The 19407-nt window shown below is 41.8% G+C and overlaps 1 protein-coding gene across 1 annotated transcript; it reads left to right on the forward strand.

The window, feature by feature from the left end:
• Nucleotides 1-12225: 12225 nt before the first annotated feature.
• nr2f6a (nuclear receptor subfamily 2, group F, member 6a) lies at nt 12226-19263 on the forward strand (the record flags this gene model as incomplete). Its single annotated transcript, XM_079222688.1, has 5 exons — nt 12226-12494; nt 13922-14016; nt 15292-15626; nt 15810-16056; nt 16886-19263. 5 exons carry the CDS (start codon nt 12226-12228, stop codon nt 17158-17160), a joined length of 1221 nt encoding a protein of 406 aa, XP_079078814.1. The 3' UTR covers nt 17161-19263.
• Nucleotides 19264-19407: the final 144 nt, after the last annotated feature.

Below are 19407 nucleotides of genomic sequence, written 5' to 3' on the forward strand. Positions count from 1 at the left end.
CTGTAGTTCTGCACACCAACGTGCTCTCCTGCACTTTGAGATGGAAGTTTCTGACAATATGTGCGCCTCAACAAGAGAGAGCTGAAATAGTAAAATACAATTCTGCTTTGAAAATGGTGTTAAAGGCACAATTACTCCTCGCGTTACTTAGCCATGCATACAGATTTTGTTGAATGTGCTGACATTTTGTGATATTTGCAATGTAAATATCAAAGGCCTCTCAGTTAGATGAAAGGTGAGTGCAGTTTTGTTTGTGCAGCTGAAAGATATACAAAATTAAAATAAAAAACTCAACAGCAACACCTCTTTCCAGTGAAACATCCAAGTTACTCTTGATAATCACAGCCGTCACTATGAACACATTTAATTTAGACTATTGTTCCCTATATAGATGGGCCTTCACATGAATACACAAAGGCATGTTTTCAGTATGCCAATTTGATTATCTAAAATGATCTTTTAAAAATTTTGAATAATATCATGTGTCTAAAAGCAAACCTCCGCAGACCAGGAGGAAAGCTACATTAATAGGTCAAGACTCTTTACATCCTTTGTTTAATACAACTCCCTTCGGGAAGACGATACAGGCACCAAAAAACATCTTGAAGAGATCTTTTATTCATCTTACTAAACAAATGAAAAGGATTTTTTCAGATAAGTGACGTCTGCTGTTTGTATGATGTATATTTAATATATGTAATATTATTAATATTTTAGCATTCTATCCCCAACCATTTGGCCCTCTTCTTACTTGTAGCTTTTTAAAATGTACAGATGGCAAAGGCCGTTTTTAAGTGCATGCATATCTGTGAAGCCAAAGACAAATTGCAAATGGACAAAGTTGTCCAATCTAGTCAGATCTAAACCCCAAACAGATAAATACTTCTTTCTAAAAGGAGCCATTATTGTGCTTTTGTATGTAATCTATTCTATTTAATATTCGGTCTTATCTGGACCCTAAGTCTGGTATAAAGTTTTGATTTATTGATAGATATTTTAACCTTACATTGACCCAGAAACACAGAGGTTATATCATGTCACTATACAGCTTCATTAATAGCAAAGTTAATAAAATGGTCAAAACTGTACATGTTTTTTCAGAACATAGCAGCAGTGGGATTGTATTAACTTACATTTTTAACACGAATAAATATAATTTTAAAATACAATACTGAAGCTGTTTGTGACCAAGGTTTTTTCCAGCTCCACTGAAAACAGCTTATCCAAACCAAATGTTTCGATGTTTATTTCTTCGCCCAAAAGCTTATTGAAGAATGCCCATGTGGGTGTGACGCAGCCACATTTGGCAGCACCTCATGGGTGAAGAAGCCAAAGCTGCACCACTCCCACAAACCACCCAGCTCCTGTAGCTGACGTTAACCATTTTAACAGAATATACAGTTTTTGGAGTGGCCTCTGTGTCACACACTACACCTTCACTGGGTCAAGTAGTGAAGGAACAGAGCTCTATTGTGTTGCCGTGATAAAGTATGTAAATGTTCTGTTAGGCACAAAGCGAACTGAAGTGTTTACAGGGATGGTTTCCTGTCAGCTGAAGAGGTCTGTTGACATCGTCTCGCCCTGGTTTGTTGAGCATGAACTAGAAGTCCCCCACATTAATATGACACTTCAGACTTGCAACTAAACAGAAAAAAAAAGCCAATTTAAAAAAATTAAAACAATAGAATGTGTACATGCACACATTTTGCATTCATGAATGAAGAGGAATCTTATTCTGTGTTTTTTTTTATGGTTTGTATATTTCTCATTTCCTCTTACACGTGTCATGCACTGTGTTTCACTAGTTTCACTGGTCTGGTCTTCACTCGGTCTAGGGTGGTCATGACTCAGGTTTAGGTGGTCTTGACTACATCAGTTCTGGTTACTGTAATACAGTTGGTCAACAATCAGCATTTTGCTAATTGAAACAAGACAAGAAAGCTTTAATTAATGACGATAAGTAAGTAAGGCGTTTGGACTGATGGCACAGGGAGAGGACAGTCTCAATTAAATATTCAAGACACACACACACACACACACACACACACACACACACACACACACACACACACACACACACACACACACACACACACACACACACACACACACACACACACACACACACACACACACACACACACACACACACACACACAGTATTAATTGTCATGGAACACTGCTACCTAGTGGGAGATCAATATAACTGCAACTGAAGACTGCCTCAATGCTCTATTTAGCAATAAATGTAGTGAATTGATGAATGTAAATTAAGATTTTAGAATAAATTATCCTTAAATAAAGCACTGAAAATATAGAAGCACATGGTGGACACTATATAAAGCTGTGTCCTGTATACATTAAGTTGAAAAATTGTTATTTATGGCTTTTGACCGTTACATCTGATTAGTTGTGTTCAATATTTGATAGACAGAGTCTCACTACAGTCTATGCAACAACAATCCTTCAAGTTTGAAAGACGTACCTAGAATCTGGCTGAACATGACCTTTTTACTTTCTTATGTGCTAACCGAGGTGTAACGATGTGTCATGTTTCAGGCCGTGGTTACGAATGCTCAGCAAATTCAATTATATTTATCACAGGCATAGTTTAACATATTGGGAAATACTGTTGGGTATTTACAATCTTGCTAAGAGGTAGATGACAAGATAAACATCACTGGAGCCAGCAGCCGGTTAGCTTAGCACAACAACTACAAACAGTTAGCCTGGCCTTGTCCACAGGTAACAACATCTGCCTACCAGCACCTCTAAAGCTCACTAATTAACATGTTATGTCTTGCTTTTTTACTGTAAAAATACAGAAGCGTAAAAAGCTTTTGATTTACAGCCACTTCCTGTCCGAAGCTAGCTATTTCCTCCTGTTTCCATTTCTAAATTAAACTAAGATGAGGGTCTCCTAGCTATAGCTCCATGTGAGTTTTGTATAACAGATATGACATTTGTCTTTGTGTCTGTCTAACTTGGCTCTCTCTCATTAACACATTTTAATTTAAAACAACTGTAAAATCAATTGGTTGTATTAACAACTTTGTGTTTGTCTTAACTATCCATTTCATGGAAAAATAATTAAACGTCTCTATCTTATAACCCCAGTACGTTTTACACTCCCCCTGCCTGCCCTATTGTTTTATCCGATCTTACAGAACAAGGTTCCTGATGATAATCACACCATGGGGTTTCTCTCCAGAGATGTTTGGCTAATTGGTAACTTGCTCTGAAGGATCTGGTTATCCATATCACAGCCTTGTGCTATATAGGATGGCTAGCCTGAAGAAAGGAGTCTCTGTTACTGAGAGACAGAGATGGGAAGTGGTAAATATCTGAGTCGACCACCAGACAGAGACAAATAAACAATATGGTGCTAAAAAGCTGCATGTGCCCAGTTTGTTTTAAGTTGAGAGAGAGCGTGAAAATACTTTCTTTTGTTACCTATGCTCTTGCTTCAGTGGGGTTAGAAGATTCAGACGTTCATTCATCATGACAATGCATGATGATATCAAAGCCAGAATTGTTCAAATGGATTTTCTCAACGGGGACTGTGATGTGCAATCCTCTCAGATCATTTATTCAGGCTCCAATTCAATCTAAAAATGAAAGACTCGCTGTGACCAGTGGCTCCTGTGGTGATGTGATAAGAAAGACTGCAGCATTCATATCATGGAAATTCTCCTTCATATTGTATTTATCTGCTTTTTTTTATAAATTGTTCCTGCCGAGCCAAGAGGCAGCTGGAACATTAATGAGTAAAATAAGGGTGATTTGGGTCATGTTAATGAGCTGTACAGTGGCTTTCTGCATGCTCCCATCAGGCACCTCTAAACGGAGGTGGCTGAAAATGAGCTAATGATGAATCCCTGAGAGTTTCCCCCTCTTCTCGCTGTGTCCTCAGCCCGGCAGATGTTTTCCCTTTGACCCGCACAAAAGGTCTCTGTTTTTGTTTCCAGGCTCGTCCATTCCTCAAAGGTCACAGGTCACTGTGGTCTCAGGGTGAAGCTGTCACTGTAACTCTAAACATTTGACAGCCATCAGAGCGTGGTGAAAACGCAGTGCCAGAGAGAAGGCTGCCTCATGATTACTTTAAATAAAGACCTACACATATGCTGATGCGGTTGAGAGCGCACACACCAACATCCTGAGATTGAATTACAGTGGTTGCTGGGGATGCCTCAGGGAGAGGGCTGGCCTTACTTGAGACACAGGGGGTCGTATTTGTCCTCTGTAAGAGACATTAAAGGTTAACTTCAATGGTTTAAATGTTAACTGAATCCATAGCTGAGCGATTTGTGTTTGGACCCGTCCCAAAATGCCAAAGGGTGGGGTTTAATGAACCATCCTGGAGTCTTAACTATAAAATAAGTCTGACAATTTGAAACCCAATAAAACTCGTTAAAATATGAAGGGCAACTGATTTCTGGACATCATTACAAGGTTTTAAAAAAAGTATTGCACACAATTAAACACAATAGAAACTTTAAGTTACAAATGTTTTGTATATGGCATCAAAGGTTTAATTACACTTGAGTTAAACTGAGGTCTCGTCCAAGAAACAAATCCATATCGGTTGAGTAATATAGAAAACTCCAATCTCAAACGAAATTCAAATCGTGTAGAAATTATTAATTTTGATAGATATATCTATGAACAATGTATCATCTTAGATCAAACATTTGCTTGTGCAGAAACATAAATATGTATCACATGTGAAGTTAGAAATGAATGTAGCTCATTTTAGAGCAAAAGGTATGGTGAAGCACCATGAAGCTGGAGGTGTACGATCAAATAATTCAAAACTTCTGGCAGAGACATGAACAAATGTGTGTAAACCTGCTGTAGAGTATAATTGTTTTTCTATTTAGTCTCACTGCTGGTGGTGGTGGAGGGAAACCAGAAATAAAAGTGACTTAAAATGGCAGCAGTAAAAGGAGGATTTTGATTTGTTCATTGAAATTTCAGAAAAACCCAAACTAACTCAGATTCAACTTTCTTTTGTTCGAGGGGCAGTCTGAGATATTAGATTTAGTTTTGGGGACAATTGGATTGATCAAGGGTTTGTGTCAACCATGACTGCTTTATGGTACGATAACCTTCAGGCAGGATATAGGGCTATTATAGAGACTCCATCTTTAGCTTGGTATACCAAAACAAACAAACTGTCAAGATAAAGTTCTTCTCTACAATCTGGGCCCTATTTCTCGTACCTGGTTTACTGAGTTAGCGGGCTAATTGTCAGGATAAGATGATGTAGGTCAGGCTTTCTAGGTTTCTCAAAGCAAGCTTAGATAAATCACCATAGCAACACATCCAAAAATTTAAACCTGCTCCCGGGCAGGCTTACTGAAATTCACTGGATAAGCTGGACACTCCCACGGACAAAAGAGGCAGCTCCCTTCCTCATTGATGAAGGAGCGATATTAGTTATATTAGTTTTATAGGGAGAGAGTTATTTCAGATAGTCAGGATCCATCCTTTACATTATCATGACTTCCTGTACGCGGCGATATAGATTTTGACGGCAAGAAATCATTTATTGACGAGAGCTTCTCGAGCCGCGGACATTGATCACTACAGGCGCAGCTGATCGCCCGTCTCAGACACAGACTATCAGCCGCTGCATGCCGCTGTTCTTAAGTTTATTTAGCTCTTCAGAAACTTATGGATGTGTTGAAAGCACTCATAATTATATGACAGTGTTATTAGTACACCATGCATATCATTATTGTAGAACATGATTAAGGTGATCGTGATGAGAATACAGAGAATCACACATAATTTATTTTCACTGCTTCAATTGATTGAATTTCTGATTATGAATAATACATACATACTGATCCGCCCATACACATATTCAAACTCATATACACATATATAGTACATGATTCATACGTGCATACAGTACATATATCCTCATAAGTATATATTTATTCGTAAATATAATCTGATTGATTTGGGTGATGAAGCACTTCAAATTAGCCGATACATTTTCCCAGCACTGACGCATTTAACTTGTCTGATATATTAGCGACGCTCATGTCTTGCAGCGGGGGCGCTGTTAAAGTTGCGTTGACGGCAACAATGTTGCAAAAACATTGGAATATTCGCAACGCGTTTGCTGTGAATGACTACGGTATTGACTTCCTCATATGCCTTCATGATCATCTCCTGCTTCTCATTAGAGAAATAAAAAGAGTTTTCTCTGAGTTTATTTGCCATTGTACTGTTAGAACATCATGGTGTCAGTGCTCCATTATTATCCCTTCTGAAGAGGAGCGGGCGCGCGCATTTATCCAGATGACTGACGTCTGGCTAGAATTAACGAGACCGTTTCAGCGCGGATCAGCCGTGAAGAAACCCAGATAGCCTGATGTCAATCATCTCGCTAATTTAAGATGGAGATTAGGACATTTGCTTGACTTTGTTTAGCCAGGTACGAGAAATAGGGCCCTGAACTCTATTTCTGAATGTTATGTTTGTGTTAAAATAGCTTCCAAATCACTGTCTTCAAATGGCTCCAGTTAAAATGATGGTGAAGTTATTTCCGTCGCAATCTTGGTGTTTAGCCAACCAAAAAGGGTACAATAAACTTTTTTGAACTGAAAACACAGTGAAATGGTTAAAGCTGTAAGAAGAAAACACAACGCAGTGGTACCAACCTGTGAATCATAAGGTAGCTACGCCCCTAAAACATACTCTGCTTTATGGTCTATTTTACTCTAAATGGGACCATCACTTACTAATTGAACATCATGCTATATTGAATACTTGAAACTAGAGATTGCAACAACACACAATGTTCAATGTTCAACACACATTCACAATGTTTACTGATGTATTAAATCAAGTGAGTAGTGGGGTAATTTTCTCACAGACCTCCACACAATCTGACAATATTTAATGCAACCAGAGGAGTCGCTCCCTGATGGCCAGTAGAAAGAATACAAGTTTAATGCACTTTCACATTGGCTTCACTTTACAGACCCGTAGGTAGCCACCTGGGGGGTATTCTTCGTACCTGGCTAAACAAAGTCAAGTAAATGTCCTAATCTCCAGTTTAAATTAGCGAGATGATTGACATCAGGCTATCTGGGTTTCTTCACGGCTGATACGCGCTGAAACGGTCTCGTTAATTCTAGCCAGACGTCAGTCATCTGGATAAATGCGCGCGCACGCTCCTCTTCACAAGGGATAATAATGTAGCACTGACACCATGATGTTCTAACAGTACAATGGCAAATAAACTTAGAGGAACCTCTTTTTATTTCTCTAATGAGAAGCAGGAGATGATCATAAAGGTATATGAGGAAGTCAATACCGTAGTCATTCACAGCAAACGCATTGCGAATATTCCAACGTTTTTGCAACATTGTTGCCGTGAACGCAACTTTAACATCGCCCCGCTGCGAGACATGAGCGTCGCTAATATATCAGACAAGTTAAATGCGTCAGTGTTGAGAAAATGTATCGGCTAATTTGAAGTGCTTCATCACCCAAATCAATCAGATTATATTTACGAATAAATATATACTTATGAGGATATATGTACTGTATGCACGTATGAATCATGTACTATATGTGTGTATATTTAGTTTGAATATGTGTATGGGCGGAAATTGTGTGTGATTCTCTGTATTCTCATCACGATCACCTTAATTATGTTCGACAATAATGATATGTATGGTGTACTAATAGCACTTACATATAATTATGAGTGCTTTCAACACATCCATAAGTCTCTTAAGAGCTAAATAAACTTAAGAACAGCGGCATGCAGCGGCTGATGGTCTGTGTCTGAGACGGGCGATCAGCTGCGCCTGTGGTGATCAATGTCCGCGGCTCGAGAAGCTCTCGTCAATAAATGATTTCTTGCCGGCAAAATCTATAGCGCCGCGTACAGGAAGTCATGATAATGTAAAGGATGGATCCTGGCGATCTGAAAGAACTCTCTCCCTATAAAACTAATATAACTAATATCGCTCCTTCATCAATGAGGAAGTGAGCTGCCTTTTTTGTCCGTGGGAGTGGCCAGCTTATCCAGTGAATTTCAGTAAGCCTGCCCGGGAGCAGGTTTAAATTTTTGGATGTGTTGCTATGGTGATTTATCTAAGCTTGCTTCGAGATACCGAGAAAGCCTGACCTACGTCATCTTATCCTGACAATTAGCCCGCTAACTCAGTAAGCCAGGTACGAGAAATAGGGCCCTGGTTAGTGGGAATGCTAGCCTTGCAAGTTATATATTTTGGACAACGGATGCCCTCATATTAATATGAGTATAATGCAGTGCAAAATAAATGGGCATGGGCAATCTAGTTGTGTCACTTGGGTTTAATGTAGTCCCACTTTGACTTCAGATGAGAAACACATTGAAACACTTAGAATGTGGGGCTATCACATATATATTTGAGGGAAAACACTATTGATATGCGTGTTGTTTGAGAAGTGGCCAAGTGTGGTAAAGCAACTAATACTGCACCATGAACGGCTAAATTTGTACTTATAGGTTTGCGATTTGGTTAACCTGACCCTTTTACGTTTGGTGTAAAGAGAGTTTTTGAGCTGCAAGTCTGTGTAAACTGTTACACCGTCTCTGTGTGCGTACAGTATATCTTGTTGGGTTCGCAGCTTGGCAGACATCTTTTTGCAACATTTGCGGTCTTGCATTTCTGCATTAATTTCTGGGAGCAGCATCTACATTCCTGACTGTTGGTTCAAAGGTCACGTCACTTTGGCCCTCAGGGGTATCTCTCAGACAGACACACACCCTGAAGTGGAAATGATAGGCATGTGCAGCATATCTTTAAGTGCATAGTTTGTTCAAATGATATTCTATTGTAAATTACCGATTAATTGTCCATATTCTGCTGCAATTTGATGAAGTAAGGGTAAACTTGCATGAATGTCGACAAAGAACAAGTCCAGTGTCTGGGAGTTGAAATCCCCAGAAGCACTGGAGCAGCGTTAAAGTAAGATTAGGCAAGCCTATCCGTACTGGAGAGCTCAAATGTACTGATGCGACTGAAATAAATGTCGAAGTGGACATTACCACCTGTATAATAGGGTTACTTTTGACACGGACATCCGTGATCAGTACATGTATGCGATTCAATAAGAAAAGTGACTCAAAAAGCTTGACTTAAATGAAGACAAAAAGCAACAAACAAAACTATTTCAGGACAAAACTATTGATTAACAGCTCTGTGTTTATCTCAGCTTTTCACACACACAGTTTACAAGCACCCTTTATTTGACAAGCCTAATCTTTACCAACACAAAAGTGACAATAAGAAGGCACAGTGCCCTAATTAAATGGACTTTCATTCAAATTAACACACACTCTCACTTTCTCTCTCACACACAACCCTCTGATGACCCATTAGCCGCACAATGGCCAGAACAATGTGTCACAGAGACACACACACACACACACACACACACACACAGTTCTCCAGGGGGTAAAGCTGGGTTTAGATTTAGGAATGTCATATAAGTGTGTGTGTGTGTGTGTGTGTGTGTGTGTGTGTGTGTGTGTGTGTGTGTGTGTGTGTGTGTGTGTGTGTGTGTGTGTGTGTCTTTCAAAATCTCTGTAAACACTCTCTAGATAAGACAACTAGTTGCATATAGTGAATCTCTCAGGGTACTGACACTTTCATCTCCCTATATCTGCAACAGCCATCCCCCCCAACCCCAAAGAGCTGCACATTTACAAGCAGATTCGTCACTTATCTCTTAAAGCTCTTATCCAGGGCTGCTGTGCGTCCTCCCCTCGCCTTTATCTGCATTTGACCCTGGGCTTTTTAGCGTGGCAGGGGTGTGAAAGTCGGTTTGACCTCTCGGGGTAACCTCGAACACAAATCACGATGTGCTCCACAAAGCGCTGAGACAGAGAGCCTTGAGCAAATGAGCAATGACCACAAAACTGTAACCTTTATCTCTCGTACAATGAGCCGTTCTCAAGCGGGCTGCTCCCACACATGTGAGATCAAAGTGTGTTATTTCAATGGGAAAAATACAGCCTCCCTTTGAGAAATAAAGCCCAGCTCTCTGGCATTTTGCGCGGCTTCTTATAACGTGTACCGCAATGACAAAACTCCCCCCGCCCCAACATTTGATTGCTTTCTCAAAGACAAAAGGACAGGCAGGAGCTCTGCTTGTATCTGTTGCAAGGCTTTGGGGTAATCTGGTATTGTCGGAGGGCTTCTTGAGGCCTTGGGGTCATGCTCTCTACATCTCTGAGGAGAGAGATCCTCCACATCCTTCCTGTGTGTGCGTGTGTGTGTGCATACTGCCCCACACAGCCCACTCTCTTTGCTCTTTGACTCCAATGGCCATATAAGGCAGCCAGCACCATGGAAACCGCAGGGCTTGAATAGCAGTGTCAAATCCCTGTAAGCACACACACACACACACACACACACACACACACACACACACACACACACACACACACACACACACACAGCCCCCTCCCCCTCTGCACACATTCTCCTCCCTCTCTCCCTCCCTCCCTCCCTCCCTCGCTTTGCTTGATCTCTCTCTCTCTCAACACACACAAATAGGTTGGAGGAAAACAGACAAGGGGAAAGAGCGGAGAGGAGAAAAAAAAAAAGAGGCAAATGCTGAGAAATCCAGCCTGTCTCCGGCTGTGGCCATTTTCTTCAATCATAATTTGATTTGTGGACTCTGAAGCCTGAGAGAGACCGAGGGGGGAAGAGAAGCACCCGTCCCTTCAACCCCCACCTCCTGTTTGCCTGAGCCATAGGGAAAGGCTTTACACACACACACACACACACACACACACACACACACACACACACACGAAAAGCAGCACACTGGGCTAGGCCGCAAGTCATTAGTTCTTGGTGGACAAGCACTGACAAAAGGCTGGGGGAGAGGAGCCCGCATGAGTGCCTGGAGAGCAACCACAGGAACTATGGAGGGCTGAGCAGACAGACACTCTGCTGCCTTCTTGATTTTTTTTTTTTGTTATGGGAAGGAAGCAACGCGGAAGATATCGTCACAACCGAGCACTCGTGCTACAACGAGCAGGGAAGCGAGAGCGATCACTTCCTTGTGTTGAGGATCTACTTGTGTATTTTGGAGGCGAGAGCAAGGAGGTCCACGTCGCCTCGTCTGCTGCCACTGCAGCCGGCGGCGCCCCGAATAAGAAGAAGCCCACGACCACATGAAAGCGATGTTGTTGTTGTTGCGTGGACATCAACTTGTTTTTGCGTGATGTGGGATGTCTTCATTGTGGGTCACAGTGCTGCTGCCGCGGGCAGGATTATGGCAGAATAGGAGAGCTGTGTCTGTGCTCTCAGACTCGCTGGATGGAAGGAAGATCTAGAGCAAGAAAAGGATTTATTTCCCAGTGGGGGAAGCCATAGCCACAGCACATTAACATCGAGGTAAGCTCGACATCATTTTTAGAGGGATTTAGAGGTGAATTTTTCGGTAGACAGCTGCCTTCTATGATCGAGGACAGATTGAGTGTTAGGGGTGCTTTAAGAGGGACGGTCAAAGCCTCTCCAGGCATGTGCTGAGGAGAGCTACACAGAGGTCCTTTTTCAGCCATTACTGTTGCTACAGAGAAAGAGAGAGAGAGAGAGAGAGAGAGAGAGAGAGAGATTTTCACCTCATGTCATTTGCTAGCAATTCTTGTCTGCCATTGCAGCTCTCTTTTAGGAGAATGTGTGCAGCATATGCTTGACTCATTGTTTTTCTGTGGAAGGTTCCCCGGCTGGAGGTGACACCGGTCGACCGGCTAGTGATCCAGAAGGCTGCTCTTGAGCAGGAGTCTGTCGAGAGGAAAGGACAAAACAACACAGAGGCTGCGGGCTGGAGAAGAGAAGATTTAAATCCACAGGCATGCAACACTAAAAGTTGCCACACTGCAGACTGTTTCCAGGTCATAGTGGAGTGGGAGGAGACTGAACGGCTCTTTTTTTTTTGCCAAACACCCTCCTCCTAAATGCTGTAGCCTATTTTATTTCTCATTGACACTGGCTTTATTTAGCTTGAGGACTTATTTTTTATATTGCATGCTCAAAAGACTTGCCAAATGAGAGCACGGGTGAGCAGATACTACTGATCGTCTCCAGGTGAGGGCAAACACAGTCTGGACTTTTTCATATTTATGTTACCTTGACAGCAGCCAGACATCTTGGCTGCCTGTCCCATTTTCTTCCGCCGTGGTTCGGTGACCAAGCGATGGCCATGGTGAGTGGGGGCTGGGGAGATCCTAATGGGGGCACCAACGGGCTGGGGGACAAGAGCTACCTGAGGGGGGAGGAGGAGGACGGCTCTCCGCAGGCGGGAGGCAGCGACATGGAGGCCGGAGACGATGACAAGTCCTGCGTGGTGGACTGCGTGGTGTGCGGGGACAAGTCCAGCGGGAAGCACTACGGCGTGTTCACGTGCGAGGGCTGCAAGAGCTTCTTCAAGAGGAGCGTCAGACGCAACCTCAGCTACACCTGCAGGTGAGAGGGGCATCATGGGAAATGTGTTTCTTCTGTTTAGTGGTCTGATAATCCTTTTTTTTTTATCGTGCTGAAAGCTGAACGTGTAGCCAACAATGTTACCTAATTTATAGCCACACAAGCGACGGGGAGTGTTAAATGCATTGTTTCCATGCGGCTGCGGTGTCTAACGTAGTTCTTACAACGTGCAGTTGAGTCTTGTGTAGCCTAAATTTGAATATGCCTTCTTTTTAAAAAAAAATGAAATATTGCTCAATGAATCATGCATAAAGAAAAGTGAACCGTGTGCAGATCTGTTACAGTTACACACGTGTGTCTTGTGTGGTAAATATTATATGTGTGTGTGTATGTATGTATGTATATATGTATGTATATATATACACACACACACACACACACACACACACACACACACACACACACACACACACACACACACGTGATCATTTGCAGCCTTTTCTGTCTTCTTATGATAGTACACTGAATATAGTTTGTGTTTTATACTCTTGGTCAGATAAAACAATATGTTACCTTCAGCTCCAGCAGGGCAAACGATGAATTGATTAATTGTTAAATTTGTGGCAGGTTTATTGTCAATTGCAGCTTTGCTACAGTATGTTTGTAAATCATGCCACACACGGAAGGAACTATGCATAAAGATGTCTCTAGTCTCGCGCTATATCCACATCCAAAAAGTTAAAATTAAACAAAGACGGTTCATGGCTCTATACATACAGTTTTAAGTTCCATATTATGAGTTTAATCTTTGTATTTTTTTATAATTGATTTTTATCATTCAAGTCTATGGACTGTCAATAACTAGTGAAACAATTAAAAATGTTCAGAGCCCATGTGATATCTTCACATGGCTTGTTTTGTTTGACCAAAAAAGTCCCACATGTAAACGTTACATTTAAAATTATATAAGAAAAGAAAAGCAGCTGCCAACACATTAAAAACAATGAGATGCAGAGAATATTAGGCATGTTCTTCTTGAGAAAAGAATGAAACGATGAACTGATTATCCTAAAGGTTGCAACATTTTTTTTCTTCTGTTGATTGAGTTATTGATCAAGTAACAGTGAATGATGCAATCATCTGTTTTCTAAGCATGCTAAAGTTGCCTGTGGCCTTATAGTAAATCTGATGCAATATTAATGTTCAAGAGCACTTTAATAGGAAGTGAAGACTTTGCATCACTGAGGAGTAAAGCAGGATTGGTTCCACATCTGGCATTAGGTTTGGATAATTTTGATCATCGGTGAGAAAACCAGCGTAAAATCAGAAAACCCCTCATTATGGTCTAAGCAGATCATGCAGTCTTGACACTGCATTAGTACAAAGTCATTCATTTACGTTCCTAAAGCTAAAAAAAGTTAGCTAACAACAACACCTATAGTCCGTTAATCAAATGTTTATGTTCTCAGGTCAAACAGAGAGTGTCAGATTGACCAGCACCACAGGAACCAGTGCCAGTACTGTCGACTGAAGAAGTGTTTCCGTGTTGGCATGCGCAAAGAAGGTATCTGTCCACCCTGATTCATAAATCCGCCATCCATTTTGATCCCTTTTGAAAAGGATTGGAGACACTGTGGGACACATTGTCATTGTACTTGTGCAGTATTGCAAATACTGCAATTGAATTGATATACAAAAGTAATTGATATGTCTTCAGTGAGCAGTTCCATTACTTCAATCAGCTGCTCTAAGAAGATACAAACATTTGCCTTTGTCATTATCTTGCCTCTTCTGCTCCATAAACTCCACAGTGCGGAGAAAATGGCACACATGTCTGCTGGCTTGGCCCTATCATGGCTAAGCAAGCCATGCGTGTCAGCTCAATGCCATGTACTAAGTGGCTTAATCTAGTGCCTGTGTGAGAGTGGCTGAGAGGGATGCTGTGCTAAGACACCTGTGTCCCAGAGCATTAAGCCTCTGGTTGAAGCCGCAGAAACCCTCTGCCATGTTGGTTCGATCAGTCAGAATCCAATATGGTGATTTCACCTGAAGTGATGGCACCCGTACTGAGGCATCATTCAGCGTCATGGCGATAGATGCACAGAAACCAATCATGTAGTTTAAATGAAGGTTTGTGATTTTAAATACAAGGGTTTCTGATGTGTCTCATACTCGCACATCGTAAAGTATGCTAATGAGACACATTATGGCTCTTTGGCTCTGTTGGCCACCTCCACCGAGAGGTCAGGGTCAGATGCAGAGCGGCATTCCTGGGCCTGGAGTGGAATCAGTGTCTTGCTCAAGACAAGATGCTTACCACATAAATTCACATCCCCAAATAGACTTATCTGTAATCAATAGTCTGCCCAGCTGTCTTGGTTTTGCCAATAACACTGTCGATGTGGTTTCTGCAATAGCATGTTGTAAATCTCCTCCAGAAGGAATATTTTAGAGATTTAAAATTTGAAGGGAGAGTGAATTCTTATCTCAGAGTCTTTGTTTTATTTCCATAGATAACCTTCATCTAGGGAAGAAGAATATTTCTCCTCACTTTCATGCTGCTCTTGAGGAATCAGTATTGGCTTAATTGTGCCTTTTTAATCTTGAAGAATAGTTTCCGAATTGAGTCGAGTCTGTCTGCTGATAATCTGACATACACTGCTGGCTGAACTCAGTTTTAAGTTTTTGTTCTCTCCGTTTTCTTCTCCAAATCCCCTCATATACCTCTCCTTGTCCTTCGCCCCCTTTTCTCCTCTCTTTATCTACTTCACAACCCCCTTTCTTTCATCTCCTTCATGTGTCCTCCTCTCCTCCCCTTTGTACCCCAACCAAACTACAGCAGTTCAACGCGGTCGCATCCCACCTCAGCCGAGCCTCAGCCCCTCCATCACGCCAATAGGTGGCGCCAGTGGCCTTGGAGGTGGCGACTTCTATAACAACAACAACAATGGAGGAAGTGGCGGCGGTCAGCCGGTGTCAGAGCTCATTTCCCAGCTGCTGCGTGCCGAACCGTACCCCAGCAGTCGATTTGGACACCAGTACAACCAACAAGCCGGTCCAGATAACGCCATGGGGATTGATAACATCTGTGAACTGGCTGCCAGGCTACTCTTCAGTACCGTGGAGTGGGCCAGAAGCATCCCTTATTTCCCTGAGCTGCCCGTGTCAGATCAGGTTCGTAGATTAGTTTTGATTTCAAACCTGGTTTGATGTGTTTGGGTGTTATTTCCTTGTTATCAGATGGTAACAGGATAGGTTGTGTCCATCAAAACATAAATATACAATGACTATAGTGAACATTCAAAATGGATGATGACAGTGAAGGTCAATATGATTAACACACTAACAAATCTGCAGGTGGCTCTGCTGAGGCTGAGCTGGAGCGAGCTGTTCATCCTCAACGCGGCCCAGTCGGCCCTGCCACTCCACATGGCTCCCTTGTTGGCCGCAGCCGGCTTCCACTCCTCGCCCATGTCTGCGGAGCGTGTGGTGTCCTTCATGGACCAGGTGAGGGTGTTCCAGGACCAGGTGGATAAGCTGACCCGGCTGCAGGTGGACTCTGCAGAGTACAGCTGCCTCAAGGCCATCGCGCTCTTCTCACCAGGTGATTGTTGCTGCCCTTCTGTTTTGAATGGTAAAAATGAGTGCAGCTGCGGCTCAGATTAATTTATACTTAGTCTCCAGCATCTCCAAAAAAACTGGATCCTTTATTTCCCATAATGCAACTCAATAGCATCTTTCATCAGACCCCTCTGCCCCGAAAACTCTCAAATCTTTCAAACGTAACATAAAGCTTTATGTTAGAAATGTGCAGACTCCAAGTCTACGGCGAGAAAAAAACTGAAGACATCACTGTCATCAACAGGGTTATGTTTTCCCACTTGACAAAGTTCCCGCAAAGCCACAGAAGACATTAAACAACTGTATTCCCAGGCTAGGTATGACTAAGTAAGACTAGAAAACTGATCGTGATGTGCAAAATAGCTGGCCTGCCTCTCTTATAGACAACCATGAAAAGCACATTACAGGCCAGTAAAACTATAGATCTTAAAATTAATGAGTATCCGGAAAGCCGCAGGTAAATATGCAACTTTGATCTGGGAATTCACCCACTTTGGCACCATCTCCTGGTTTATTACTGAAAATGCAGTAATGCACTATGTGCTGTATAATTTACTGCTGTCACTGATCATCAGGCAGCACTGGGCATTTTAAGATTTTGTTTAAATAAACTCTGATGATCAGGGTTTATAGGTTTGACATGTTTTTCTTTTTATAATGTAGACATGTTGAGGCATTACATGTGAATGTGTTCCCCTCATGGGCATTTTATCACATCTGCTGGGATTTTAACATTCCTCTCGGTTCATCACGACTCTTTATGTAACTCGCCCACACGATTAAGTAACCGCCTCCTACTCTCTCCCGCTCAGACGCCTGTGGTCTAACAGACCCAGTCCACGTGGAGTCTCTGCAGGAGAAGGCTCAGGTGGCTCTGACAGAGTACGAGAGGATGCAGTACCCGAGTCAGCCTCAGCGATTCGGACGCCTGCTGCTGCGCCTCCCCGCCCTGCGCGCCGTTCCCGCCAGCCTCATCTCACAGCTCTTTTTCATGCGCCTGGTAGGAAAGACACCCATCGAGACGCTGATCCGTGACATGCAGCTCTCTGGAAGCTCAATCAGCTGGCCGTATGTCCCAGGACAGTAGCCCCCTTATGGACGAGGTCCCCGTTTGGGATTAGTGACGACAAGGACCCACAGGAAACCTCCTGACTCATCACTATCCATCTGTGTGGTTAACAAACTGCAGTGCCAGCTGGCCGTCATATGTACTGTACTGTAACCGCTCTATTCCCCCTCATGAAACAAGCCCTCTGTCTCCATGCGGGCCTCCAGTGAAGAGAGGAGCCAGTGCCAGGCTGGATATGTCTTGTTGCCAGCCCAGTCGTTCTGGTGCCAGGCCTCCGGCCAGAGAACAGCTTTTCATGCTGGGCTCCGATATGGCCACCACAGACAGTCATGTCACCACCCACATGCCATAATGACTAAAGACGCTGCAGTTTCATGTAGAGAGCAGCAGCACCCTGCTACAAAAACATCTAGAGGACAAAACTGTGCCACCGCTGAAAATCAGCAGAACATTTTCCCCACAGTGGGCTCATTTTCCATGGCTCACCATTTGTGATACAGTGACCTTTTTAAATCACAAAACTGACAATATGACAATACCGTATAATGATTAGAATGGATCTAATTGAACAATGGTGAACTGAATAGACGACAAAGTCAAGGCTTCATTGAATTCAGTGCTCTCTTGGCTCGGCACTGAGGAAGAAGCTAAGGAGCCAATCAAATGGAACCGAACGAAAACAAAACCAAGGAAAAATCACCAAAGTCTATCATATCATCCTCTGAGATGTTTTTTTTTAAAAATAGAATGATTAGCAAAGAGAGAAATGGACTCTTGTGACTGCCTGACCATCAAGTGAACAATGCATTTAAATTCATTCACAGGGCTCACTGTTGTTACATGAGAGTGGAGTAATACCTCAGTAGACATCAGAATGCTTCAGTCTGATATTTCCTAAACACAAACCTCTGTAAATGTTGTTCACCAGAAACCGCCTTCTTTTTGACAACTGCCTTCTTATTCATTATGAATTTGGAACACATAAAATATGAAATGAGCACCACAAACATTCGTCTAGTATCTTTTAAAAAAAAAGATCCCCAAAGTGACTTCCACTCTTGTGTTTGGAATATGAGTTTTGACTGACTGAATAAGGAAAATTCAGCTATCACGCATTGTTTGGATCACGTTTTATTATTATAATTATTATTGAGAAACGGCAGGCTGACATTAACTAAACAAACAACTCAAGATGTAATAATTAGTTATAGTTGGTGGTGAGAGTTTATAACTGACACTACTAATTAAATACTAGTTTACGGCGACCATTGCTGTTTCTGGGGGCATTGACCCCTTGAAAATGTATTGAAATGTGTATATATATTGAGGCCAACTTTGTCTTTTTGCATGTTCAAATGTTGTTTTGGATCTCTGCTAAGTGGAGACTGTTTCATTCTTTTACATTATGTACTTCAAGGTTCATTTAAATATTGCTTTCACTGTTAGCGCCTAAATGTTTTTTTCTATATGTATTTACATAACAATACCTCTGTCATCTGTTTAGATGTCAAAAAAGAAGTTTATCTTCATACCATGTCAGCTGGTATGACAGAGAGATGCTCTGAGTGAGGCTCTACTGTTATGAATGATGTGAGAGATACTGTAATGGAAGAAAATCTGGTGGAAAAACTGCACTTGGAGGATATTCAATGCCAAAACATTACACTATCTGTGTGAGTTAAAAGGAGATGGGCCCTGATTTGCTGGTTGACCAGGATTTACCTCAAAAAGGTAATTCAAGAGGCGAGTTTACAAAATCACAAGTAAAAGATTATTCGGAAAGAACAAAATCAACTCCAAATACAACATATTTTAGCATTTAGTGTTTTTAAACACAAAGTGGAAGGCTGTAACTCTGCTTCATGATCTGCCGCCGGGCCTTTTGGAAGTTGTTTGGATATTCTTCTTTGAGGCAACAACTCACACAACTTTGTCATTGAGAAAAAAAAAGAAGATAAATATGCTATTAATGTTTTCTTATCTTTGTGTTACTGAGTTTTTGAAATTTCATGTGTATGGCAACGTTATTAAAAGAATCAAAAGATGACGATGTGTCTTTTATGTTTTTGTTTTTGCAAACTACTTGAAAAAGTGTTATTACATCTGTATGAAGAATGCCAAATAAACACTGCAACATGTACCATAAATGTATGTGTTTTACTGAATGTGAATTCATCTTAACTGCTCATTCATTTAAATAATGTATATTCATATCCTCATTCACGACATTATTTCTGTATAAAAACTGACATTCATTTCTTACCA

The sequence above is a fragment of the Taurulus bubalis genome (genome assembly GCF_910589615.1).
Source record: "Taurulus bubalis genome assembly, chromosome: 1".
NCBI classification, from domain to species: domain Eukaryota; kingdom Metazoa; phylum Chordata; class Actinopteri; order Perciformes; family Cottidae; genus Taurulus; species Taurulus bubalis.